At 35.0% G+C, this 27,850-nt stretch overlaps 3 protein-coding genes across 3 annotated transcripts; 2 read left to right on the top strand and 1 right to left on the bottom strand.

The window, feature by feature from the left end:
- Positions 1–1,450: 1,450 nt before the first annotated feature.
- On the top strand, positions 1,451–1,747 carry BDCG_16676 (uncharacterized protein; the record flags this gene model as incomplete). Its single annotated transcript, XM_045425878.1, has 1 exon — positions 1,451–1,747. The coding sequence occupies one exon, from the start codon at positions 1,451–1,453 to the stop codon at positions 1,745–1,747; it is 297 nt and encodes a 98-aa protein (XP_045280284.1).
- A 2,760-nt stretch (positions 1,748–4,507) lies between these two features.
- BDCG_03043 (uncharacterized protein) lies at positions 4,508–6,168 on the top strand. Its single transcript, XM_045418632.1, has 2 exons — positions 4,508–5,295; positions 5,538–6,168. Exons 1-2 carry the CDS (start codon positions 4,803–4,805, stop codon positions 5,906–5,908), a joined length of 864 nt encoding a protein of 287 aa, XP_045275161.1. The 5' UTR covers positions 4,508–4,802; the 3' UTR covers positions 5,909–6,168.
- On the bottom strand, positions 5,338–9,052 carry BDCG_03042 (cAMP-dependent protein kinase regulator). Its single transcript, XM_045418631.1, has one exon. It carries the CDS (start codon positions 8,367–8,369, stop codon positions 6,945–6,947), a length of 1,425 nt encoding a protein of 474 aa, XP_045275160.1. The 5' UTR covers positions 8,370–9,052; the 3' UTR covers positions 5,338–6,944.
- Positions 9,053–27,850: the final 18,798 nt, after the last annotated feature.

Below are 27,850 nucleotides of genomic sequence, written 5' to 3'. Positions count from 1 at the left end.
GTCATCTAATGATATAAATATCATGTTATCTTGACTCATTCTAGGTATAGAACTGTCAGCAGAATGTGCTTCTGTAAATACTATATATATAGCACTTGAGCTTGAGATTTCATTATCAGATTCATGATGAGTGTCTGTATCTTGATTAATAGATGACTTCATGACTCTCTCTATGACTTCTATGTACTAAATAATGTCATCTTTATCTGATTCTTCATTAATAGAGGCCTGTTAAGCTGTCTGAGTATGAGAATGAGAGTATAAAGTCTTCTTTCTATTACTCTGAGAAGTAGATAAGCTACTTATCAGTTATCACAATCTGAGTATAGATATAAGAAAAGAGATTCAGACAAGATCAATCTCATTCAGTTATTAATTTAAAGAAAGAATATAATCTCTTAATCTCTAGATATATCTGCTTATTCTGAGTAATGAGAGCATCTTCTATTTAAATTAATATAGAAAAGTGAATCAATCTGCAGACAATTGACTACAGTGTAATCCTTCTATAAAAACATGTATAAGGGGTCTTATTAAAAGAAAAAAAACATGAATGTTCCAGACTATAACCTGTAAGTGAGTGTCAGGAAAAAGAGGTTATACACTACTGAACGCCATCAACATCATATTACTACAATATTTCTCATCATCATCAGCTTACTACAACACTCATCTAATACTCACTTATGCTAGCTCTCTTGACTCGCACATATATTTTACTATAAATAGCTCTATCTTTTGTATGAAATAGATATATTAGATAGTGCATGGATAATATAACAAGCAGATCTTGATACAGATAAGATTCATATGTCTTCAACATATTCATCCATGACACTCAATCCGACAGTTATGAGCCCGGTAAGCAGCATCTGAAGAGAAGCATGATACACCACTAATTCCAATCCTCATTTGAATTTGACAACAATCATTTGAACTGAGATGATTGATTCTCATTTGTATACAGTTCGATCTACTCGACTGTTATATCATACCTGATTCCCGGTAAGCAGCATCTGAAGAGAAGCGTGATACACTGATCTCAATCCTCATTCGAACTGATAACTATCATTCGAACTGAGACAATTGATTCTCATTCGTATACGGTCCGATCTACTCGACTGTCATACCCGATTCCCAGTAAGCAGCATCTGAAGAGAAGCGTGATACACTGATCCCAATTCTCATTCAAATTTGACAACAATCATTTGAACTGAGACAATTATACACCGATCTCAATCCTCATTTGAACTGATAACTATCATTTGAACTGAGATGATTGATCACTGATCCCAATCCTCATTCGAACTGATAACTATCATTCAAACTGAGATGATAGATCCTCACTTGTATATGTTCCGATATACTTGACTGTTATACACCCTGAATTCTGATCATATCTATCCTCAAATTCTTGAACCGATTCCTCAATCCATTCAATATAACCAATATGACAGACAAGACAATGTCTAGTGCGACAGTACACCTTAGCATTCCTGGAGATTGGAAACTTTGGTACAAGCATATGCTAGAATATGCAAAGGACAAGAAGGTATCAGACTTCATCAATCTTGATAAACCTGATATCTTCTCTGAACTAGAAGAACCTCTGGAACCCGAGTGTCCAGAAGAAGCCACCGCGGAGGCCAAGATAGCATATGACATCAAGGTCACTGCATGGAAAATCAAATATATGAAATATGAGAAATTGAATGAAGGTATGACAAAGATACAAGATGTCATATGAAGAACAGTGGATGCCACAGAGCTACAACATGTACACAGTGAGAATGACAATGTAAAGAAGATTATTCATTCATTAAGAGATCATCTCTCACCCATGACCGCAAACTATCAAGATAATGTGAGAACCTGATATCATGATCTCTGCAAAGCACTGAAAAATGAAGGTATAGAGAAGTGATTAAATGACTGATCACTTATCAAAGATGATATCAAAGAGGCAGATATAGCTGAACAGTTCAACTTGAAGAAAGACTTCTTAAATGCAAATCTAGCTATTGATGCAGAATATGTACAAGCATGAACAAAGAATGTCTGATGTGATAAAGATGTCATATCTTTGATAGAGTTAGTTAAGAACTTCAAGAAATGGTATAGAGAAATGAGTATTCTCAAAGAAGATAAATCTATGAACTTCACTACTCTTAATGAAAGATCTCAGTAATTATTATCAGTGACATTTAGAAACTGCATCTGCAGAGCTCATCACTGATACACTCAGTGCTACTATCTCAATTCATCAAGAAAGTCATCTGAATGAAAGAAAAACAGGGAGAAGAGAACTCAGATTGATTAAGCTCTTAAGAATCAAGAATTGAAGAGACATATTGATCATGTAATATCTAGAGATTCATTTATAAATACAGATATGATAGATGTCAATGAAGCAGTTCTAGAGAGAATGATTCTGAAGCAATCAGTTTCTCAATCTATTAATCATCAATCTATCAATCATCAATCTATCAATCAGCAAATCTGAAAAATATCAATGAACTCTTCACATTCTCACTTCTATCTCTGAAACTCCTGGATCTTTGATACTGGTGCAGAACAGTATATATACAATAATCAAACACATTTTCTATTCTTTACATCTGTGAACAAGAATACAGAAGTCTATACAGGCAATTCCAGCACTAAAGTTGAAGATTATGAAACTGTTAGAACTATCATGATAAATGAAGCAGGAAAGCAGTTCAATGTTAAACTCATCAACACAGCTTACATTCTGAATTTCCATACAAATATCATTGCATGGAAACCATGTTTCCATATAGAAGGCATCTATTATGATGGAAAAGACTTCAGATTGTGAAAACATGCAGATAATACAATCTTTGCATGTGTTGAAGTATTTGAGAGGTTGCTAGTTACAGAATATAATAGTGAAACAGCTGTTTTCTCAACTATCTTGGAAAAATCCACTACCGAAGCCGATGCAGCTACCACACCACACACATCTAACATCACTATATCTGAAAAAACGATATCTTCAAATTCTTCAACTTCTACAAATCCTTCTTCTAACCTGTCAATACACACTTCAACAAATCATCCTTTCAACCTGCAAAAACACACTTCTACAAAACCTTCTCAAAAACCTAAGATCTCTATAGCTACACAGTCTACATGGCATAAGAGATTAGGACATCCATCGAAAATCGCCATTCAAAATCTTGCAAATGATGCAACTGGCGTTCAAATTACCCATCAAGAAGATGCTGCGGACGAGCTTACCACCGAGCTTTGCAAACCCTGCCATCTATCTAATGTGGAAAATCAAATATCTAGACGTCCCCACGTTAGATCTCATACACTGAATACAACACCTGAACCTACGCCAGGGCCAGCGGGCCCTAATGTTGATACAGGTCCCAATATTGATATTAATACTCATCCAGCTGTGATAGATAATTGTACATGAGCCCGAAATCACAGAGCTGCCCACCTTGTGGCAGTTGCAAATGCCAAAGCCAATCCTTTTCAAATGATCAATGAAGCATTCTCTCATTCTCATTCTCACCCAGACTTCTACAAGTCTCAAAATTTATTTCCTAATACTGTTTTTACTGTTATCAACAATACATCTACCTCAACAGCATTCATACCGACTTCAAGGATCCATAGATCTCAACTGCCAGATCCACCGAACCACTGGACAGATGTTGAAAAACACCCACATTGCGAAGAATCTGAGAACGCTAGGCTTCACCTCTATGCCAGAGGATTGCTGCCTCTTCTCAAATGATCAATTAATTGTCTTCTTCTATGTGGATGATATCATCATCCTATCCTGATGGGAGGATTCAGATGAAAGATATCAATCCGAGAACGTGTTCAATCCGGCGATATTACAGTTGATTGGGTGCCTACGGCCCAGATGCCAGCGGATGGCCTCACTAAGGCTCTGCCACGCCAGAAACATACGGAATTCGTCAAGATGCTAGGCCTAGTTGATATATCAGATATCATCGAGGCGTAAGCAGAATAAATGGTCTATCTTGATGTAATCTCTACAGATTCATCTACACTCTTTTTGTTGCAGCTTCATTTACACTTTGATTTACACTTTCATTTACATGTTACATTCGCTGAAGGGGGTGTGTCAGGAAAAAGAGGTTATACACTACTGAACGCCACCAACATCATATTACTACAATATTTCTCATCATCATCAGCTTACTACAACACTCGTCTAATACTCGCTTATGCTAGCTCTCTTGGCTCGCACATATATTTTACTATAAATAGCTCTATCTTTTGTATGAAATAGATATATTAGATAGTGCATGGATAATATAACAAGCAGATCTTGATACAGATAAGATTCATATGTCTTCAACATATTCATCCGTGACACCCAATCCGACAGTGGGAAAGGTTGATCCTTCTATTATTATGGAAGCAGCTAGCTACATTATATAACATAAGAGATCACGTGCAGGCGGAGCGATCGCTAGGGCAATGCCACCAAGGCGCTACAAATATAGTGGTTAGTCACGTGATCTAGGGAGATCGCCATAGGCAATAGCCGCAGCGGCCAACACCCCCTCTCAACTTATCAGTATTGAGATTGAGTGCCATATTTTAACAGTCATGAATGATGAGGAATTAGAGAAGAGAGAGGAATCAAAGTGGCAATCTCATATAAATAGAATGCGGGGTGCTTAGAAGCTAAATGTAATTCTCATTAAAACATGGTGGCATTTCTTAGCTGTATGCAATTCTTTTGGTAGCGCCCTCCGTATAAGATTCATCAGGTACATATATTTATATATATGCATATATGTATACCAAGAATCATGGCATCAAAACTCTACAATAAGCAGAAATCACTCTCCATCAAAAAGTCTATCCCGCAACAACAACTAGCTAGCAACATCGACAACATCAAGCCCCCAAACTGGCCGGCCCTAAAACCTCTCATCCCACCGTCAGACCTCCACCTCGAAACCCTCCTGGAGGACCAAATCCTCATAATCCGCAACCTGCTCGCCGCTTCCCTCTGCAGAACATATGTCTCCTTCCTCTCCACGCTGCCACTCATCACGACGCCGAAAAGGCCCAAGAAGGACGAGGCTGTGCGCGTTAATGACCGGTTCCAGGTGCATGATGCGGCGTTTGCGGAGAGGTTGTGGAGCGGTACTGCGTTGAACGAGTTGGTTTTGGCGGAGGGGGAAGGGGAGGCGTTATGGGGAGGGGAGGTGCTGGGGTTGAATCCTAATATACGGATTTATAGATATGCGCCTGGGCAGTTTTTTGATAAGCATTGTAAGTTTTTATTTTTTCTATTTTATTTCTAGATTTTATGGACGGGTTTATTCTTTCTTCTGCTCGCAGGGGTATATATATATACATACAAATATACATGTATAAGTACCGCTTTTTCCCCCTTCCGGCTCGTCAACCCTCAAATCTCAAATATCCTCTCCCAGCCCAGAGCATCAAATGGATAAACCCCAAAAACCATCCATACATCCCCAATCTATCTGCCAAACTAACCCCAAGCCCAGACGACGACTCCGTCCCCCTCCTCCTCACCCCCTCCACCCCTTCCACAACTCCCACCCCGACAATCCCCGCAAAAACAACCTGGACCCTCCTCATCTACCTCACAACCTGCACAGGGGGCGAAACGGTCTTCTACCCTGACGACGACGACGACGAACAACAAGCCGGCCCCCCAAAATCCAAATCTAAATCCAAGTCAAAATCATCTCCACAGCAACGGCAACAGCAGCAGCAGGAACCAATAATCGTCAGCCTCGAGACGGGCATGGCGCTGCTGCATCGGCATGGGGAGCGGTGTTTGCTCCATGAGGGGCGGGAGGTGGTGGCGGGGGAGAAGTGGGTTATTCGGAGTGATTTGGTTGTTAGGAGGTAGTACATGTATAATACGTGTAGGTTGGGCGGGGTTATATATATCTATGACACTACCTGGGATGGGTGGTTAGGTGGCTATTTCTCTGGTTTCCCTGTATCTACCACGTAGGGTATTCAGGTATGTATGTACGTATGCGTGCAACGCTCTGATTTAGAGGATGAGGAATCAGTAGCTAAGATGGAGAGAACGTAAGAGGGATAAGAGGGACCAGTTGTATATAATAGTTATAATATAATAATAATTCTTTTCGAAAAATTCCCAGTACCATTCATTAAACATTTTTTCAAATTGAATGTGCTGTGCTATATATATAGTCTTCTTCTACTAGCACTCACATTTTCCGTTCATCTCCCTCTTCCCCCCATGTCAACAAGCATATCTCGAAAAATGAGTAAAGAGAATAAAAAAATAAAAAAGTGGGTTCAAGACAAAGACAAGACAAGACAAAGACAAGACACAGAATGTAGAACCGCAGCTAGGCTAAACCTCCCTCTTGCCAACTTTCTCAAAAGAGAGAAAAGAAAAAAGACAAGGAAATAATTTTAGCTACAAGATTCCTCTTCAATGTTTAATACCCCCAGTTGACCATCGTTTATATTTTTGCGCGAGCATTCAGAGAGGGGAGATGGGACGAGAGATAATGTATATAAGAGTTAAGTAAAAAGGGAAAAGAAGAAATGAATATCAAGAGGAAACATAATAAAACCAGTTAAATTAAATTGAACGGAGAAGCAATGTAACAGATGCAAAGAGATGGATCAACCAGAATGGCTCCGGGAAAAATGAGACTTAAAAAAAAAAAAAAAAAATTGAATGAATGAATGAAAATGAAAATGAAGGGAAAAAAAGGGGTAGATGAATGAGAGGTTGTGCGTGGGAAACTCCATGCAACCCTACAGGGTGTTTTTGGATATCCCCTCAAATAAATTATCATACCAGACCATAAGTAACCCATAACACACCATATACCAAATACTATGCTTTATCACAGACCAAAAACAAAACGCAGAAAAAAAGAGATAAATCAATTAACGGATCATTCTGCCACCGTCTTCTTCGCCTCCGGCTGCGCAGAGGCAGTAGGAGTCGCAGAGCCAGTACTCGTAGTCGTACCCGCAGCACCAGTAGTCCCATACTCCGCCCTCCGCATAATATCCTCCACCGGGCCCAGTAGCCTCTTAAACCCATCCCTCCCCAACTGTGCGACCTTAACATCCGTCATGGCCACCACACTCGCTGCACGCGGCTTCTCATCCAGCAGCGCCAGCTCGCCAAAGTAGTCGCCGCGCTTATATCGCTTGACGGGAGTGGCGCCGCCGGCAATGCCGTTCTTAAACGCAGCCGCTTCACCCGCTTCGAGCAGGTAGAAGGTATTGCCCGGGTCGCCTTCGCGGATGATCGTGGCGCCTGCGGGGTGCTTGACGGTGTCGAGGGCGTCTGCAATCTTGGCGCGTTCGTAGGGCTTTAGGGAGGAAAGGAGGGGGACTTCTTCTAGGAAGGCTTCGTACATTCGGCGTCGTTGGAAGGCGGCATCCATCAGGATGCGCCGGAAGGTTATGCGATCGAGGGCCCAGAGTGTGGATTTAGGTTCGGTAGAGACGACGGTGGCGGCGCGGGGGGCGTTGTACATCAGGGCTAACTCGCCGAAAGAGCCACCGGGGCCGATGGTGTCGACTTTGGTACCTAGGCCGCTGGCGGTAGGGGATGTGGCGGAGGCTGGTTGGACGGAGCCGGAGGGGTTGATGTAGATGTCGAAGTGGCCATCTTCGACGATGTAGAAGAAATCGCCAGCATCGCCTTGTGTGATTACCTTAATGTCCTTGGCGGGGATTGGTTTCTCGACAAGGGCGTTGAGGACGGTTTCGAATTGTTCTTCGTCTAGGTGGGAGAAGAGGAAGTTGGAGCTGACGGCGTGCTGGAGGCGGGATCGTTGTTCGGGGGTTTTGGGGTGGTAAGGGGGAATCCAGCAATCAGCGCCAGAATTGGAAGGGTTTAGGGATTCTGCGGAAACGGAGGTTCGCCGGCCTAGGGCGTAGTTATGTGGCAAGCCGGATGATAGCTCCTCGCCCAGGGAGGAGCCTCCCACTCCCCCTCCCCCTCCCCCTCCCTGTCCTCCCCCTTCTGTTCCGGTGGTGGCGGTGGAGGATTGGGGGAACGCGGATGGGGCACATTCGGAGAATGGGTTGGTCTGTCGAAACGGGGTTGCAGATTCACCACTGGCTCGAGCTCCATCTCCAGCACCAGCTCCTCCTCCTCTCCCGCCTCCTGATATCTGGCCGAGCGGCCCGCCCGGCTCGGAGCGTGTATCTGTGGAGGGGAAGGTACGATTTCGAAGGCCCACGGTGGGGTTGTGGAAAGCAGTTTGAGTGGGCGAACCGAGCGACTCATCCTCCTCTTCAATTTTGGATACACCAGATGTCCCACCAAAGGGGTTGGACCGATGGAACATATTATGAGCCATGACGACGACGCCCACAGTCTGTTGTTGGGAGGAGATAAAAAAGGGGAGAGATGCCGTCTCGGGGAGAGGATTTGATATATTTTATATTTGCCTGTAGACCTAATTGCAATGGCAGGGTGGTTGGGGGGGGATGCCGTAAACTTTGTTTTTCTCTTTTGGGAAGTGAGATGGAGCCGTGGTGGAATGGGGGAAGAAAGCACTTTATTTTTAAAAGGGGAATATGGGAAGATGGATTAGATGATGGAGAGAATAGAGAGATATGGCAGTGAGGATGTGATGATAGGGGTGAGAGCGGAGGGGTTGAGGGGCATTGAGAGGGGGTTGGTTGGGTATAGTTAGGTTAGGTTAGTGTAGTGGTTACTAGTTAGGGTTGGGATGTCGTGTGGATAAGAACAGGAGCTGTAATGGGGAACGACAAAGAAGAATGGTGGAGGAGGGCCAGCCAGATAGTTGGTGGAGGAGGAAGATGTAAGATGTAAGGTGTAAGTGGTAAGGGATAAGGGATAGAGGTTGAAAGGTGAGAGTTTGAGAGGTTGAGAGGTTGAGAGGTGAGAGAAGCGGGAGAGGTGCAAGGGAGGCAAGCTAGGCGATGGAGGGGTGGAAAGAGGAGGTAGTTACGGTCTACAGAGGCGTGGAAATAAGCCCTTGCAAACACTAGTAATTAAGAGATAAACGGATTACAATCCCTCCTGATTACGGGCCCTGTTGGTGCCTGCCTTACCTTATAGGGGCCTGACCCCTAAACATTGACATTACGGGCCGGAACAATTTGACTCCAGTACTGTACTGGAATTTCAAAATAAATTTCTAGCGTGTTCAAGTACTTCAGTTCCACACCCTGTACGGAGTACAGTTGAAGCTACTATGATTGAGAGGGTGATGCTAAGTCGCGCTGCCCACTCACGGGCCACCGCCAAGAAGGGAAGAACCGAGGGCAGGGGGCCATTCGTTTTAGCCGGTCATAGTTAAAGCTACACTAGTTAAAGTTCTTGGCCTCGCTCCGGGCTTCGAGAAGAGGCTAGAAAAAGGATGCTCCCGCCACCACCCGCAACAACTGCAACCACGCACGCAGGACAACTCTGGGAGTCTGCATCAATATTATTGTAATTATGATTGTATTATGATTTTATTATTAGCTGTTCTATTGATCCCTAATACGTATATGAGGACAAATAAGAATCACCTCAGTAAGCTTGTCTATACCCGGGATCTGATGAAGAAGCTTGTGGACGGCATTTTACATCCTTACCCTCCCACCGCCATTTCTGATCATCGGCAGCTGCAGGGGATATCTCTGCGATGACTTGTACCACCGAGGATAAGTTGTGGAAGGTGTAAAGCTTGCTTGATTGAAAAGGTTGCTAGCTTGGTGTATACAGAAAACTTGACCTCGCTAAGTGCGCCACTTGACCTCGTTACATAATCATGACCCTGACCTCGCACAATACAGTAATAATCAAATGATAATTGACTTTCAATCTTTCAATTCACTCATTCATTCAGCTCATCAACTAATCAAAGCATGTATAGCTGATTCATAATCAATTAAATAAACAGATAAATTCATATAGAATATAAAGAGATGTTTTACAGAATTTTAAAATATATCAAGATAAAAATATTTAATAATTAATTTTAAATTGATTTTAAATTGATTCTGAATTGATTCTGAATTGATTATAGTAATAAAAATAGATTTAATCTATATATTTAAGTAATTAATAATTGATTGAAAATCAGTTGATAATCAATTCAGTATTATTATTAAATTCAAGAATAATTTCAGTATTAAATTGATTTTGAATTAATTTTAAATTAATTTTAAATTGATTCTGAATTGATTATAGTAATAAAAATAGATTTAATCTATATATTTAAGTAATTAATAATTGATTGAAAATTAGTTGATAATCAATTCAGTATTATTATTAAATTCAAGAATAATTTCAGTATTAAATTAATTTTGAATTGATGCTGAATTAATTGTTAATTAATTATAGTAATAAAATAAATTCAATCTGTATATTTAAGTAATTAATAATTAATTTTAAATTGATTGTAGAATTGATGATAAATAATTAAGTGATTTCAAATTATAAGAAAAGATGTATTAAGTGAGATCAGGTAGTAACACGGTCACATTTACAAGATCAGCTTATATAACAAGGTCAAGTGATGGCCCGGTGGCGTAGTGATTAACTACGCTACCATGGAGCCTCAATTAGCGGCCTTCCCCCCGGGGAATGAATGCCAAGAGAGGGCAGGTTCGAACCCTGCAAGGGCCATCTTAACCACAGCTTTCACTGTTAAGTCATAAAACAGTACCAGGGGCCCCTGAGTGCACTATAGTGAATCATTGTCAAGCTTAAGATGTTCATCCTGGGGGTTCCCGGGTGCTAATTCTCACTGATCTTAGGGTTAACAGCCCCCCGAGTGCTTCAAGTTAGATCAGTACTAGAGTGATTGAGGTCTAGAGTGCCCGCAGAATAGTGAATCATTATCAAGCTTAACTGACCAGGTCTCATCTCTCTCACTCTAGGCACTCACTTTCAGGGAATGAGATTTAAAAACTATTCAATTAGAACATTCTGAGTCTAGCAAGAACCTAGATGAGATGAGACCTAGGCACTCTTAATAGGTGGTTAGTGTAAGCAAGACTGTGATGATTAATTGATAGGCTGAAATGCTGAGATTGACAGCTGAAAGATTAGAGACTTAACTAGAATTAAGTAGCTCTGATGTTATTCTTAGTGAGAATCTCACTTATGAGTAAGCTAGTTACAGGAGCTAGCTGAGCAGTGACTCTTTAGAGGGAATGATAACCTCTGAAGCGGGCCTGAAAGAACAGAGGCAGCAGTCAGTTATATAGAGTGTTAAAATATGTATATAGCTTAAGATGTAAACTGCAGAGATTTTATTCTGTAGCTTTTTCTTTATCTTTTTCTTTCAATTTCTTTCTATCTATTTATTTAATGTGTCTATCTTTGAGACTGTGTTCTTTTTCTCTTTTCTTTTGTCATGATATTGTCAAATGATTTCAAAGTATCAAAAGATGTTAAAACACTGTAATTTATAAACAGTTTTTGTATTCTGAGCTGGAATTTTCTGATTTTATATATCTGAAATTGATGAATGTATAATAGTTAACTTTACAGACATAGAAAAAACCCTGAGAACTAAAGTTCTCAGGTAGATGTCATAGTCTCTGACTGCATACATCTATAATTGAAGAATAATAATAATAATAAAGATTAAGTGATACACTTAGCAAGGTCAAGTTTTCTACTTTCTGACTCTTGAAGAATAATGTTGTTATGTTGTAATAGATCTATCTACAAGAACATAATATAGTGATGAGTCACGTGATCTAGTGAGATTGCTAACTGCAACAGCTGTAACAGTTAATACTTCTTCTTGAGATAATAAGAATTATATATAAAAACACTCAAATCATCAAGATAGTCTGTTAAAATCAAATACAAATGTAAAATTAAACATTTTCAACTTTTACATCTGTAAGATCTAGTAAAATTATGAATTATATAAATATCACAGTGTCTAGAGATTTAATGAGTTTATCTGCTGTTATCTGAGTAGTGAGAATGTATTCTAAATTAATAACTCTCTGATTCAACTGTTAATATGAAAAATGAAAATGTATATTAATATGCTTACTTCAGACTGTAATGACTGTCATCTTTGTAAGATTTATAATATTCTTATTATCAGTGAAAATTCATATTAGAAATATAGTAATAAAGTCAAGCTTAATTATGAGATTCTGAATTCATATTATCTCACAGATTATCTTACTAAGAGTTATATATTCAGTCTTATTAAGACTTAGAGATATATAAGATTGCTTTACTGAATATCATGAAATCAGATTATCTGTAAGTTTAAAAACATAGCTGAATGTTAATTTTCTATTATTATTCAAGAGATCAGCTCAATTGAAATCTGAGTAGCTGAAGAGTAGATAGAAATTATCAGAGAAATTAGAGAGAATGAAAAAATTAATAGAAATAGAAAGATTGATAGAAACAGATCTTTTATACAGACTATATTTATAGAAAATACTCAGATTTATAATTTCTTTTAAATAATGTATAATATGTAATAGAGTTTTTCAATATTGAGATATTGAATCAATGTTCTGTTGAGTGAGTAGTAAGACAGTGTGAGTGATATCAGAATGTGTTTTAACTGTAAGATATTATAAGTAACTCACATTATATTAATATTACTGAATTATGAAATCAGTCTCTTTCTCAGATATAGAGAAATCATTAATATGAAATTCATTCTTTATTAATATTCTGATAATAGCTATATTATCAAGATAGAAATCTTCAATCAGATATTTAATATATTAATAATATATTAAATTAATTCTCTTATCTGAATAATTAATCTTTATACTTAAATACTTGATTGACTGATGTAGATTCTTGACTTTCAATTTCTCACTAAGTATACTCACTAGTTAATTGATATTCTCAGAAACTTTGAATATGATGTTAAGATTGTTAATATAGATTATTATATAGAGATAACATCTGAATATATAATATCAGAGTGCTGAATCATAGATACTGACTATAAATTCAAGATCACTTAACAGAGCTATTAAGTAATTATATCAGATCTTCACTGCAGAGTTCAGACTGTATAGACTACTCTTAACTACACAGACAAGTATTTTCAGTGAATCTGTCTCAAATTCAGTGAATTGTCTTATATAGATATTCTTAGTAAGATACTCATGCAGATATATCATCACTATATTCACTTAATAAAGTGTTCAATCACAAAGTGCTGCTATTGTAAAAAGAATATGATTGACAGTATTAGTGATAATAGAAGTGTAGATCTCTTCTCTAAAATTCTTCTTAAGTCAGTTATTATAAATCACTTAATATAATTTTTTAAGAATATTATCAGAATCAGTATTCAGATCTATAAGTCTATCTTTCTCAAGAAACACTTAACAGTTCAGAGTAATCAGTTCACTTCTCAGCATCAGCAACCGCTTCATTACAAACTCACTCAATTTTTCGAATAAGAACCCGCTGATAGATTCATTGAAAAGCCCTCGATCATACGAGCATTTTGACCCCATCGCCGACCGCATTATCTCTATATTCAGGTTTGAATTCAGTGTTCTTGTTCTTGTCATTGTCTTTCTTATTCTTGTCTTGAGTATTATGAAGACACAACCAACTGCTTCACCATGAACTTGCTTAATTTTTTGAATAAGAACCCGCTGATAGATTCATTGAAAAGCCCTCAATCATATGAGCATTTTGATCATATGAGCATTTTGACCCCATCGCCGACCGCATACCCCGTGTGGTGGTGGAGTTATCCAGCCAAACATGAACCAGACATTGTTTGAAACTCCTGTGTGGGACTATCCCCCATTCTCCCCTATCACACCACAACCCCGGGTCAAATTGCCATACAAATTGTAAGATGAAGAGACCTAGCCATATGCATCAATCTTCTCAATTTTGGAAGATCTCTGATCTGTAGTTGTGAAGATATCTGAGAAGTGATCTTTATGAAAACCCTGCTCATCTTTGATGTTTCAAAACATCAACATCAAGTTTCACCCTTGTACCACTCTTTCTAATCTGGCTCATTTCTGGCAGAAAAATACAAAAAGATATCTTGATAATAATATCAAGTATATAATTAACAGTCACTTCTGAAGTGCAATCTCTGTAGTCTGTCTTCAATGTATCTAGACATTAATATCAAGTCTCATTCTTGTATCATCTCTCTCAATCTGGCTCATCTCTGACAGAAAAGTATAAAAAGATATCTCAGCAACTATACTTGATATATAATCAGCAGATACAACAACTATAAAATCAGTATATCTCAAGATCTGACTGAGTCTTTGATCTCTGCATAGTGAGATATATTAAATCTAGTTTTAATATCTCAATATTCAATAGATTCTGTAAGAGATTGAGAACAGTAACACTAGATTTCTAATGAATTTGAGAATTAACTCAATATTAATATAATCATTGATAAAGTCTTCTATTTTAAGATATAAATAATCAGTTTCTCTACATCTCACTGATAATATTTATATTATTATATAGAAACAGACTTATATTCTCTATAATATCAAGACTCTGAAGAGAGAAAGTCTTGATAGAGAGTATATAGTAGTGTATATCTTAGCAGTTTCTATCTCATTCTTCTGCAGCAGTTAATGCAAAAAAAAAAAAGATCTTAGAAATAGTTTTTTACTTCTCTTAAAAAAGTAAGATATTTTTCTCTGAGTTTTATATAATATTCTTACAAAGAATTAAAAACAGAGCTGTTTTCTGTCATAATTTTATATTCTTTTAAGTAAGAATTACTTTTTCAGTAGCTGAAGAGCTTTCATTAATACTTAATTCTTTTCTACACTCTTTATTAACTGATTTGAGTTGTACACTTATTGTGTGAGAAGAATTAAATGATTTAGAATAAAATTGAATAGTTTTAATCAATTTCTCTGCAAAAAATTGATTTATTTTTTGTCAGTTTTTATCTCAAAAACTGTTATATTATCTGATTTATTATCAATTGATATCATACTTTTTCTCACTATATCTCAAGAAAGAGATTGTAAAGATTTTATTGATTTATCTTAAAAATCAATTTTAGTTTATTAGATTCTCTTTAAAAATCTAACCTAGTTACTAAACTAGTGTGAAAAAAATCAGATGTTTTATATATAAAAGTCTTTTATTCTTCTTTTGAAACAGTCTGACTAACTTTTCAATTGAAAACAGACTTAGATATATCTCAATTGAAACAGTCTGACCAACTTTTCATTGAGTGAAAACAATGAGTTCAAAAATACACTCAGTTAATATGAAAAAAGATGCTTTCTTAAATACTATTTCTGAGATTGAAATTCTGAAGAGAAGAAAGAAAGAAGAAATAGAGAAACAACAAGTTCTTGAAATATAGAAACTTGAAAAAGTAAGCAAGATTCTTGAAAGACAGTGTCTGAGTGAGATAAATGAAGAAGTTCTGTTAATTCTTCATACTCAGGCTAGACAACTACAGAAGATGATTAAGTTCAAACTTGAAATCTCAAACACAGTTCAAAAAACATTGCAAATTTCTAGTATAATCACTGACTCTTCATCTTGCTCTTCTTCTTTCTTTTTTCCTACTTCTTCTTCTTCTTTGAATCAGAAGAAAACATATGCTCAAGCAGCTGAATCTGCTGTCTCTAAACCTGCTGTCTCAAAACCTGCTCAAAATTCTGAGAAAACTGAGAAGAATACTGCTCATACCTCTATTCATAGAAAAGTGAAAAAGAAAATGTAAAAAGAGAAAAACTTTCAAATCTCTAGAAATAGAAGACTTATTCTCAAAGTCTCAAACCAGAACATTCTGCAAAGAAACAAGCTAAACTTAAATCTCATTTTCAGAATCAGAAATGAAATTAATCAGCAGTTCTTTTCTCAGTTGATGACTGATATTGAAGTTCAAAAATCAGTTATAGCTTCAATTGAGTCATCATTCTTTGAAAACTTCATCATTCTGACTACAATGCCTGAATTCAGTGCTGAATTCCTTATTCAGAATGAGAATCTCTGAAAGTCAGCAGTAGAATCTTTGCTAAACACAATAATTCTATCTGAAAGAGATGAAAAGTGAGACAAATTCATTCTTCATGATATTTCAGTTGAAATTTTTGACTGTGAAGAAGGAATGCTACTTCTCAAAAATGAATTGAAAGAATACAACTCTATTCAACTGAGAAAGAAGTCTGTATGACTAAATTTAATTGAGTTTAAATAAAGCAGAAGAAATGCCTCTGTTCTAGTATATATAAAAACACTTGAACAGTCAAAGATCTCTGAAGTAAGAGTAGCAGGTTTGAAAATGAGAGTTCATGAATACAAAGACTCAAGAATGAATCTCAAAGCTCAAACACAGTGTTCAAACTGTCAAAGATATGAACACTTTGCAATCTCATGTTTTAGAGACTCAAAATGTGCATTCTGTGTCAGTGTAAGAAATCCCGCTTCTCGCGGATTCTTTACCTCTATTCCTATCTCTCATGTAATTAATAGAGCTAGCAGCCCTTGGCTACACACAACTATATAGACTGGAGTTTGCAAATACTATTCACAACTCAGCTTGAATGCTATTATACATTTGATCTCTACATTTTATCTTTCTACTGTGAATACTTCTAGTAGTTAACAGTATATATCATGCCAAGCTGTAAACACTCAAATAATTGTCTGTGAGTACTTATTCTTACATTTCAAGCTCAGTCAGTCAGCAACTGTCTGTTATGACTGAAAGAACTAGAAACTTATATGCTTCAATCTCTGCAAACTCTACTACAGACACTCAGAAGCAGTCATCTGAATCATGAATAACTCTCATAGAAGAAGTCTTAGAGAACTTATCAATTACTTACAGAACATCATTCTCTGTATCTGTAACAGAGAAACTCTCTGAATTCACAAATAAATCAATCTCAGTGAAGAACATTCTTGAGCATCTTCTGCAGAATCAAGCTATTTTTCTATAAGAAATACTTACTGTCTGCAAACACTCTTGAACTGAGTCTCTAGATATGATCTTCAGAGACATCTGTGAACTGAAAAGAAACTTTCTTAAGTCATGATCACTTAAGGTCACTTATTGAATCATAATCTATAAAAGCTTTTACAAGTTTGTATTTGAAATTGACTCACAAGCCTGACTGTATGATATGAAAGATGAAGAAGCTGTTATCTATATAATAACAGATCTCTATTACACTGAAGTCAAGAACTGACTGAATCATTTAGAGAATGATTATGAGAGATCTCACTTATCTATTCTTAAGACCTATTTAAAGAACAAGTTAAGAGACTCTGTAAGCTGAATAGAGAACATCTGAGCTGCAATCATTAATATTAGAAAAAGAGGTGAGAAATCTGATAAAGACTACTCACAGTGCTTTATGAAATTGTGATGTGAATTGAGATCTATGAAAACAGAGCTCTGAAACAAGACCTGAATAATAATGTTTATAAAGAGACTGAATAAAGACATGTAGAACAAGCTCATTGAGTAAGACTCTAAACTCTTGACTTTAAAGAAACTGATAACTCTCATTCACTGCTTATAGATTACTGTGAGAGTCACAGATCTGTGAAGAGTGAATCACTGATCAGTCTTACAAGAATTAGAACAACAGAGAACAGATTTATCAGAAAAAGATAATAAGACACAGAGAGATTTGCATCTGACTACTAAGTAGAGAGAGAGAGTCTTATAAGCTCTCATGAATAGAGTGTATAACAGAGAGATTAAGAAAAAGAGACTCTGCTTCATCTGTTCTAAATCAGAACATCTTCATGCAAACTGTTCAAATAAATCAAAATAGAAATTTAAGAAGTCACAGACAGAGTCAGTAACAGCCTTCTTAAGAGTCTTAAAGCTGACATCTGAATCTGTTACTTTCTCAATGAAACTGCTTACTCACAGAGAGAGACTGTACTGTGATACTACTGCTCTGCAAGTATGAGAAGTATTGATGAACTCAGAATCTCAGATCACTATAATGTTTCTAAAGCTTGCAGAGTGAATAAGCTGAAAGATGAAGACTGAAAACCTGCTCTTATAATAAGCAGAGTGTGAGAACTCAGATCTGAGAGCTGAGAGACTTGTAAGAGTTATCTTTGAATTACAAGATCTCTCTGAAATCTGGAGAAGATTTACAGAAACTGTGATTATTATAAACATTGCAGATAATATATACTTAAGACTTGTATAACTTTAAAAACACAATTCATATATAGCTGTCTGTGAGTCAGGTTTATACTTCTGATCAGTGTTAACAGACTCACTTACAGAGATAGAATCAGTTAATACTGTAGAGTTAATTAGAGAAGACAAGCTCATCTATGTAATAGCTTTGCAAGTGTCTGAGAATCTCACAGTCATGAAAACTGAGCTTCAAATATCAGAGAAATACTGAGATCTTGCAGAGATATTCAGCTTAGTAAAGGCAGCTGAGCTTTCTTTTATTTGCAATATACACTGCATATCTATTCAAGAATAGAAATATGAGAATAGTGCGATCTCCGAGTTATGTGGATAATATTGATCTAGTCTACAGCTCAAAAACTATCAAAGAGAATTTGAAAGTAATTGAAGAAGCTGCAAAGGAAATCTTTGTTAGAGCAGATATCAATCAAATTCAATTTGATATGAATAAAACTGAGTTAATTCATTTCTTTCCTAGATTCAATGAGAAAGAACTATCTCTAACTCTTTTAAATAGAGAGATTAAACCCAGTGTAAATGTCAAATGATTAGAAGTATGGTTAAACTCCAAGTTGAATTTTAAATATCACATTCAACAAAGAACTGTCAAGGCAGAAAGACTATTGAATAACATAATCAGACTATCAAATACAGAGAGAGGTCTATTCTTTCAGACTATGAGACAGTTATATATAGCCTGTATTACATCAGTAGCTGATTATGGAGTTCAAGTTTGATGGAATAATCAAGACAATTTCACTGAACTCTTTCAAAGTCTGCAAAACAGAGCCTTGAGAAGAATTCTGAAAGCATTCAAATCATCTTCTATTAAAGCAATGAAAATTGAAGCTTCAATTTCTCCTTCTGCTATTAGATTTGAAAAGGCCTGTATGAACTATGCTCTGAGAGTTGTAAAGATGAGCTCAAATCATATAATCAGAGAAAGAGTCTCTTCTTCATTTCCATCAATTAACTCTGGAAATGAACTGGATTGAAATAGATTTCTTGATTGAAATGAAAATAATTCTTTGAAGAAAATGCCTTCTTAACTGTACAGACTATGCTCTCTGATTAAAAATCAATTTTCTTCTTTAAATGTTGAAAAAGTTGATCATGAGAAGTTATCTCTCTAGAGAAAAAAGCTTGAATCTCTTATAGACTTACAAATAAGTGAACTATCAAAAGAGAAAGAATATGAACAGCATTTGAAGAGAATTTCTACAATCAATATAAAAGACTCTATTCTGATTTATTCAGATGACTCAAAAAATAAGAACTTGAATAGATTAGGTGCAGGCATTGCTTATACTGAAGATAATATTAATTTTATCTCAGATTTCTGAAATCTAGACTCTGAATGTGAAGTCTTTGATGCTGAACTATTTGTAATAGTGAAAGCTTTCAAACTCATTGAAATAAAATCTCATAAAAGAGGAAATTGTTTGAAAGAGGCATGGATATTCTCTGATAGTCAAGCTGCTTTAAAAAGACTTAGAAATAGTCAGATTCATAATGATCAAATGAATCTTAAACTGATCTTAAACTCTGTTTTAAAAATTCAAAAGAGAAGAACATCAAAGCTGAGAATTCATCTACACTGAGTTCCTGCTCATATGAATATTCATGGCAATGAATTGGCTGATTCAGCTGCAAAAAAGGGTGCAGAATTAAGCAGATCTATTCAAAAAATTGTGTTCTGGTCTTTTATAAAGAGAAAAATAAAAGAATCTTGTTTAGACAAGTGAAATGAAAGCTGGCAGAAACAAAAGAAGAGTATACATTATTCAAGATTTGAAACAAAACCCAAGTGGAAATCTTGTTCAATTAAATGTAAAAAGAAAATATTCTCATCTATAATACAGCTGAAACTAGAACATGGCTATTTCAAATCTTATATACAAAGATTTGATGATAGATTTGACTCAATAGAATGCTCATTCTGCAATACAAATGAGAATCCTGAGCATATTATAATGCACTGTGCATTATACAATAGTCTCAGAGTCAGATTGAAAGAGAAGTATGATCTAAATCAATTAAATATGAGATTCTTATTCTCAACTGAGATAGGAACTAAATACTTAATAGACTTTCTATCAGAAACTCAAGCAGCTACAAGAAAATGGCTAAATTCAGAATTATCTGAATATGAAGAGGAGGAAATCAATCAGATATAGTCTGTTAAAACAGCTATACACTCTCTTTTAATAATTTGTTTTGTTATAGTCTCTCTTTACTTTATCTTTTTCTGTATCTTTTTCTTTCAGTTTCTTTCTATCTATCTATTTAATGTGTCTATCTTTGAGACTGTGTTCTTTCTCTCTTTTCTTTTGTCATGATATTGTTAAATGATTTCAAAGTATTAAAAGATGTTAAAACACTGCAATTTGTGAACAGTTTTTGTATTCTGAGCTGGAATTTTCTGATTTTACATATCTGAAATTGATGAATGTACAATAGATAACTTTACAGACATAGAAAAAACCCTGAGAACTAAAGTTCTCAGGTAGATGTCATAGTCTCTGACTGCATACATCTATAATTGAAGAATAATAATAATAATAATAGCTGAGCTTTCTTCTCACTATGAGAAGAATCTGATAATAGATTTGATAGAAGAACAGAAACTCTTCTGAGAATCAATCTATAAGCTCTCTCATTATAAGACAGAGGTCTTACAGATCTATGTGAAGAAGAATCTGAAGAATGACTTTATTTAATTTTCACAGATCTCTGTGAAAATCTCTGTGATATTCATGAAGAAGAAGAATGAAGATCTCAGATTGTATGTAAATTACTGTGATCTGAACTTCAAGATAATAAAGAGCTGCTATTCTCTATCTCTGATTAAGAATATGATCAACTGTCTCACAGAAGCTGTTATATTCACACAACTGAATGTAATCAATATATATACACAGCTGTAAATACAGTCTGAGAATGAATGAAAGACTGTCTTTAGAACTGCACTGAAATTATTTAAATATCTAGTGATGTCTTTTGATCTGACTAATACTCTCACAGCATTTCAGTCTTTCATTAATAAGACACTTTGTGTATATCTGAATATCTTTGTAATAATATATCTGAATGATGTGATGATGTACTCTGTGAAGAAGAAAGAACATACTGAGTATGTGTGAAGTGTGTTAAAGATCTTAGATAAGACAGAACTGTATATTAAGCTTACAAAGTGCAACTTCAGTGTCTGTCAGATTAATTTTCTAGAATATATAATTATCACAGATGATATTCAGATGAAATCTTCACAGATTGAGACTATTCTATCATGATCAGAGTTAACTAGTATTCATGAGATTCAGATCTTTCTGAGCTTTGTGAATTTCTATAGATAATTTATCTTTGTATTTATGAGAATCTTCTTGATCCTTACAGACATGCTGAAGAATGAAAATAAGAAGAAGTTATTTCATGAATAGAGAATGAAAAGATTATTAAGAAGAGAGAACTGTAAGAACTTTCTTATCTCAGAAGCTCACAGAGTCTTTGTAAGATTGAAACAGATATTTATAGATACAGTGATGCTATTTCATTTTAATCTCTTACTCTTAATCAGATTAAAGACAGATGTCTTCTTCTTTACAATTTCAGAAATAGTCTTACAACTACAGTCAAATAAGAACTGAGTTTCAGTGGCCTTTTTCTCACAGAAGATATAACTCACAGAGATTAACTATAACATTCATGATCAGAAGCTTCTTACAATAGTGAAATTCTTCTATCACTGATATCACTACTTTGAGAGTCTTATGACAGTGATTACTGTTAGAACTGATCATGACAGCTTGTAACAGTTTACTTTAATCAAGAAACTCTCACAGCAGCAGATTTACTGAGTTCAGAAACTGAGTGAGTTCTGATTCAAGATAGAATATATCAAGAAAACTAAGAACTCAGCAGACAGACTCTCTCACAGATCAGACTATATTAAGAAGATCAGAGTGACAGATACAGAGAGACTAGAGAAGATAGAAAAGCTTCACAGAATACTCAGACTGAGTGTTGCAAAGAGATTGACTGAAGAGTCTCTCAATTCTTTATAAGAGAAGAAGAGAGAGAGAGAGAAGAAGTCTGTACAACTACTCTCTATAACACTGAGAGTCAACACTCTGAAGATCTCTGTGAGAATTCTTGAAGAGAGTATCTATAATCTGAAGAATTTACAGACTTTGAGAAGCACTGTGAAAGACCTGATGTAAGAAGAAACAGAGTATAAGTCTTTATAAGATCTTCTATTCAGATTATCTGAACTGCAACTGAAGAATGAATATACTCAGCATATTTAGAAACTGCTTATGACAGAGATTAACTCTGCAGAAACAAAGAATTGAAGAGACTTAAATAGTCTCTTATGAAGAGAGAACTGAATTTATATGCCTGTGAATGAGTTTCTATGCATAGAACTTATTAAAAGGCATCATGACTCTTCTCTAGTGAGTTATTTTACAGATACTAAAACTCATGAGTTGTTTATAAGAAAATACTTCTGATCAAAGATGCAAGAACTTGTGAAGAAGATAGTGAATTCTTGTACTGTTTATCAGAATTCATGAGTAGTGTGGTTCAGATTATATGAAGAACTTACTCCTCTATTCATCTCACAGAAATCTTGAGAACAGCTAGAAATCAATGCTCTTATAAGTCTCTCTGAAAGCAAGAACATATATAATACCTGTTTTAATAGTGTGCTGATGATAGTGAATCACTTCATCAAAATAACACACTTTATACTCACTCACAAGAACTTGAAGTCAAAGAATTTGACTCATATCTTCATCTATAATATAATCTGATTGCATGAATTATCTGTGAATATTATCTCAGATAGAGAATCAATCTTTATAGAAGAGTTCTGATCTGATCTGATAACTATACTGAAGATCTCATGAGATCTAAGTATGACTTTTCATCAACAGATAGATGATCAGATATAACATCTGATAAGTATATTAAAACAGTATCTACAGTGCTTTGTTAATTACAATCAGAATGACTGAGTGCATTGATTATTACTTATGAAGTTTATATACAACAACTCAAAGCATGTCAGCATAGATAAAACTCTCTTTGAGATACTCACTGAGACTCATTCATAGATGATCTTGATAAATCTGCAAGAGTATACTATAAAGTGTAATAATATCTGTGAATAGACTGAGAGAATTCAGAATATCTGAGAGAAAGTCTGTAAATTCTTAAGAAAGATCTAAGAGTATCAGAAGAGATACTATGACTTCAAGTATATTATAAAGAGTTTTAAGAAAGATGATAGAGTCTAACTAAGTCTAGAAAACATCATTATACAGAGATCTAGTAAGAAGCTGAATCTCTTGTGAATAGAGTCTTATAAGATTATGAAGAAAGTTAGCTCACAGTTCTACAGATTGAAACTGTCATCTAAGTTACAGATATATAATGTTTTTCATGTCTCTTTACTCTGTGAATATAAGAAATTCTCAGAAGAGAATTCTGTAACTCATTACTCTGTCTATGAAGCACTAGAGAGTAAAAGAGAATATCAGATTAAAGAGATTATTAACTCAGAGAAGTGAGATTATAAGCTCTGATTCAAGATTCAGTAATAAGAGTATTCTGATAAGATGAATAAGTTCACTTGAGAATTATTCAGACAGATAAGACATCTACAGAAGCTGAGACATAACTTTTATACTGTAAATTCTGATAAGTCAGAATAATGCACTCTTTGCTAAGAACCTGATTATGATAAAGATATTAACACTGTTATTTACAAACTCTAGTCTATAAAATAATGAGTTTCTACTGAGATGAATAGTCTGCAGCATATGCAAGAGAAGAAGAAATCATGTTCTCATTAAAGCTAAAAAAAAACAAGAAAACAAACAGAGTCATGAACACAATTTGAAGATTAATAAAGAAAAAATAAAGAAAACTCAAACTCACACTCTTATTATCTGTGATACTCAACTCTCTCATAACTATTAATTTCTCTCTTTAAAGAAGCAGAGAGTATCATATCTGTGATACAGACAATTGTTGCATTTGATGCAAAGACTGTCAGAAATGCACAGACTTCAGAGAAGCTGAATATCAGAATATACACAGTTATAACAGAGTCTTGAGAACTAGCTGTCTGCATATGTAACCAGATACTTCTCATAATACTGTGTTCACTCTCTCAGTTATGCTGAGATATTCAGCCTGAAAACAATTGAGATGTAGAGAGAAGACTTATCTGTTCAGATTAACTTCTGTTATGAATTCATGACATTTGCATTGCCTTGATTACCTGGATTTTACAGGTATCTGAGAACTCATCTCTCATTGATAATGAAAATGCAGAAATGCGCTGTGACACGAGAATCATGAATAGAGAACCTAGGCATATTCACATATGTCTGATCAGAGATTGTATGAGTAGAGAGAAGATGATTATAGATCTGTAGAGCTGCAGAAGACACTGATAATATCAGAAGCTTCACAAGAACTGTCAGCTAGAGTCTGTAAGAAATTACTTATGAGAAGACTTACAGCAAAGAGAGAGACTGCACTGCTTGAAGTCAGAAACTGATCTGAGAGAGGCATGAAGTGAGCTGCTGGCCTGAAGATTAGATACAGTGACAGAGCTGAAAGAGATAAAGACATGATTGTGAGTGACAGCATTCCTGCTTCATCAGCTGATAAAAAGTGATCAGAGAAGTTATGAGAACACTTATAAGAAGCTCAGTGATAGTCAGACATCATTTGTAAAGATATTAGAATTGAAAAATTTTTATTCTTGAGAAGTTCTTGAATTAATATATAGATATTGTCAGAAACACTTTCTCTCTGTTATCTGAATAAAAACACTTCACAGATGAATGAGAATACTCACAGTTTGTAAGAATAAGAGCTGTTACAGAAAAAGAGAAAAGAAGATAAGATTTCACAGACAGATCTGAGATATTTATACTACTCTAGAGAGATTTACTTACACTGTAAGTGATTCTGTAGAATAGTCAGATCACTTTAGTAAATAAGAGTAATTATAAATCACAGACCTGAATCTTTCTATATGACTATAAAGAGTGATTGTAGATTATGAACATCTTAATTCTACAATTCTACAGAGTTAATGAAAGAATGAAAAATTTCTCACAATTCTACAGTGTCAAAGAACAGTGATTTGTAAGAATGAGTGAAAGATCAACTTATAAATACTTCTCTTTGATAAGAGTGATCTTACAGAGAGTGATTTATCTGTGAGATGAATCTGTGTAATGATTACATAAGAATCTAATAAAAATAATTGAGAGTCAACTGAAACTCTTCTATATGAAAGATATGAGATAAATCTGTATAATAGTTAGAGAAGAATCTGTAGACTATAAAGAATCTCACAGAATAAGAAACTGAGTGATAGACTCTTTTCTCTTTACAGTAACAAGGGATTTTTCCTCACTAAGGTTTTTTATAGATATGAAGAATTTTTAGTGAGTATCACTGCAGTGCTGAGCTGATTCTATGAAGTCACTCAGTGAAAGACTTCATGAATGAAGTCTTAGAGAGGAAGAAATATGTAAGAAATCCTGCTTCTTGCAGATTCTTTATCTCTATTTCTATCTCTTATATAACTAATAGAGCTAGCGGCTCTTGACTACACATAACTATATAGACTGGAGTTTGTGAATACTATTCACAACTCAGCTTGAATACTATTATACATTTAATCTCTACATTTTATCTTTCTACCGTGAATACTTCTAGTAGTTAACAGTACATATCACGCCAAGCTGCAAACACCTGAATAATCACCTGCGAGCACTTATTCTTACAGTCAGAGATCACAAAACTAGTGAGCATAAATGTGAAACATGCTTAAAAAGAGATGAAATTTGTCAACATACTCTGCTTAAGTGCTCTAATTGCAAAGAAAAACATGCATCTAGCTCAAAAGAATGTATGTTTGCTTCTAGAACTCAAAAGAACTGGAGAAAAGATGAAGCTCAAAGTCAATCTAGAACTGAAGAGAAGAGTCAAGCCAGTAGACTTACAACTGCAAGCTTAAAAAGAAGAAACTCTCAACTATCTAAATCTTCAAACTTCAATTCTTCAGCTAAATGTAAACAGAATTTGAATTCTCAAACTTCTGTTAAGATTAGAGAATTGAGAAATGACTCTGATAATAAACTAGATATAATGCAAGCAGTTGAGATCCCTACTTTTCAAAATAGTTATAATCTACTATCTGATGATAGTGACTAGATTCTACTCTATCTCTACTCTCTTTTAATATGAATATACAACAAAAACAACAAAAAAAGTTTAAAAACTCTTTAAAAATCACATTTATTCAAAATAATGTGAATAGAAACTCAAATTATATTTATTCTTATCTTCAAATTGCATTTGAATAAAAAGTTGATTTTATACTACTTCAGAAACTGAATTTTGATGCTGAGTAAAATTACATCATTTCTCATTCAAGCTACTACTGCTTTCTATCTCAAAAGTCTGAGATAAAGTCAAGAGTAGTGATCTATGAAAGAAAGAAATCAAGATATCAATTTAATCTAAGATTTGATATCATGTCTGACTCTGATATTCTGGTGAGTGATATAATAGATAAAGAAAATGAGTTTGATACTATACAGCTCATAAATATCTATAATGAAAAGTCATTGAAGAAAAATAACAATATCTGAATAATTGATAGAGGATTTCTGAACATAACTTCATTAAGAAACTCTATAATTGCAGGAGATTTCAATGCACATCATCTCTGATGAAATTCAGAATGCAAGAGAGCAGTGAGAGCTGATAATCTAATTGAATGAATCTTTGAGCATTCAATAGATTTGATTAATAAGTCTGATCAACAAACATTCTTTAGAAAAGACATGAAACAGAAATCTATTATAGATCTAATCTTCATGTCATAAAATCTAATGAAAAGAAGACTTGTAAACTGGTTTATTAATTCAAATGAGACATCAGAATCAGATCATGAGATTATTTAATTTAATATTGAACTGAGTGAGGAATAAATGAGTGAAAATCCTCTTCTCTCTAATCAGTTTAACTTTGATAAAGCTGATTGAAAAGCAGTTGAAGAAAGCATAAAACTGTTAAAATCTGAAAGATAGAATGAGCTATATTGAAATTCTGGTCAAGATATCTCAAATGAAATGCTTAAGAATAGAGTGATACTTATTACATCTATTATTCTAACAAGTGTTAGAGATAATATTTCAAGAAGAAAATCTTCTAAGTATTCAAAATCTTGATGAAATGAGAATCTCTCATCTAAAAGAAAAGAATTAGCTACTGCTAGAAGAGATTGAAAGAATGATATAATATCTGATGAAGAGTTCAAAGCTGTTAGAAATGAATATTTTTCAGATATTAAAAGAGCTAAAACAGACTGCTGAAATAAATTTCTTGAAGAAGCACAAGAGAAGAAAGTTTTTAAAGCTTTTAACTATACTAAAACAAGAAGTGTAGCAAAACTTCCAGTCTTAGAATATGAGTTTCAGAATGAATTATATAAAGCAAACTCTTTTGAGAAAAAATGTCAAGCTTTCATGAGAATTCTCTTTCAGAACTCATCAGATTCAGATTCAGATTCAGAGAAAGAGAATATATTACTTCTCAACTACATTGATGAAAATGACTGAGAATGGCCTGACCTTGTATAAGATGAATTAGAG

This window comes from Blastomyces dermatitidis, assembly GCF_000003525.1.
Source record: "Blastomyces dermatitidis ER-3 genomic scaffold supercont1.3, whole genome shotgun sequence".
NCBI classification, from domain to species: Eukaryota; Fungi; Ascomycota; class Eurotiomycetes; order Onygenales; family Ajellomycetaceae; genus Blastomyces; species Blastomyces dermatitidis.
This window is presented reverse-complemented; position numbering and strand designations above follow the sequence as displayed.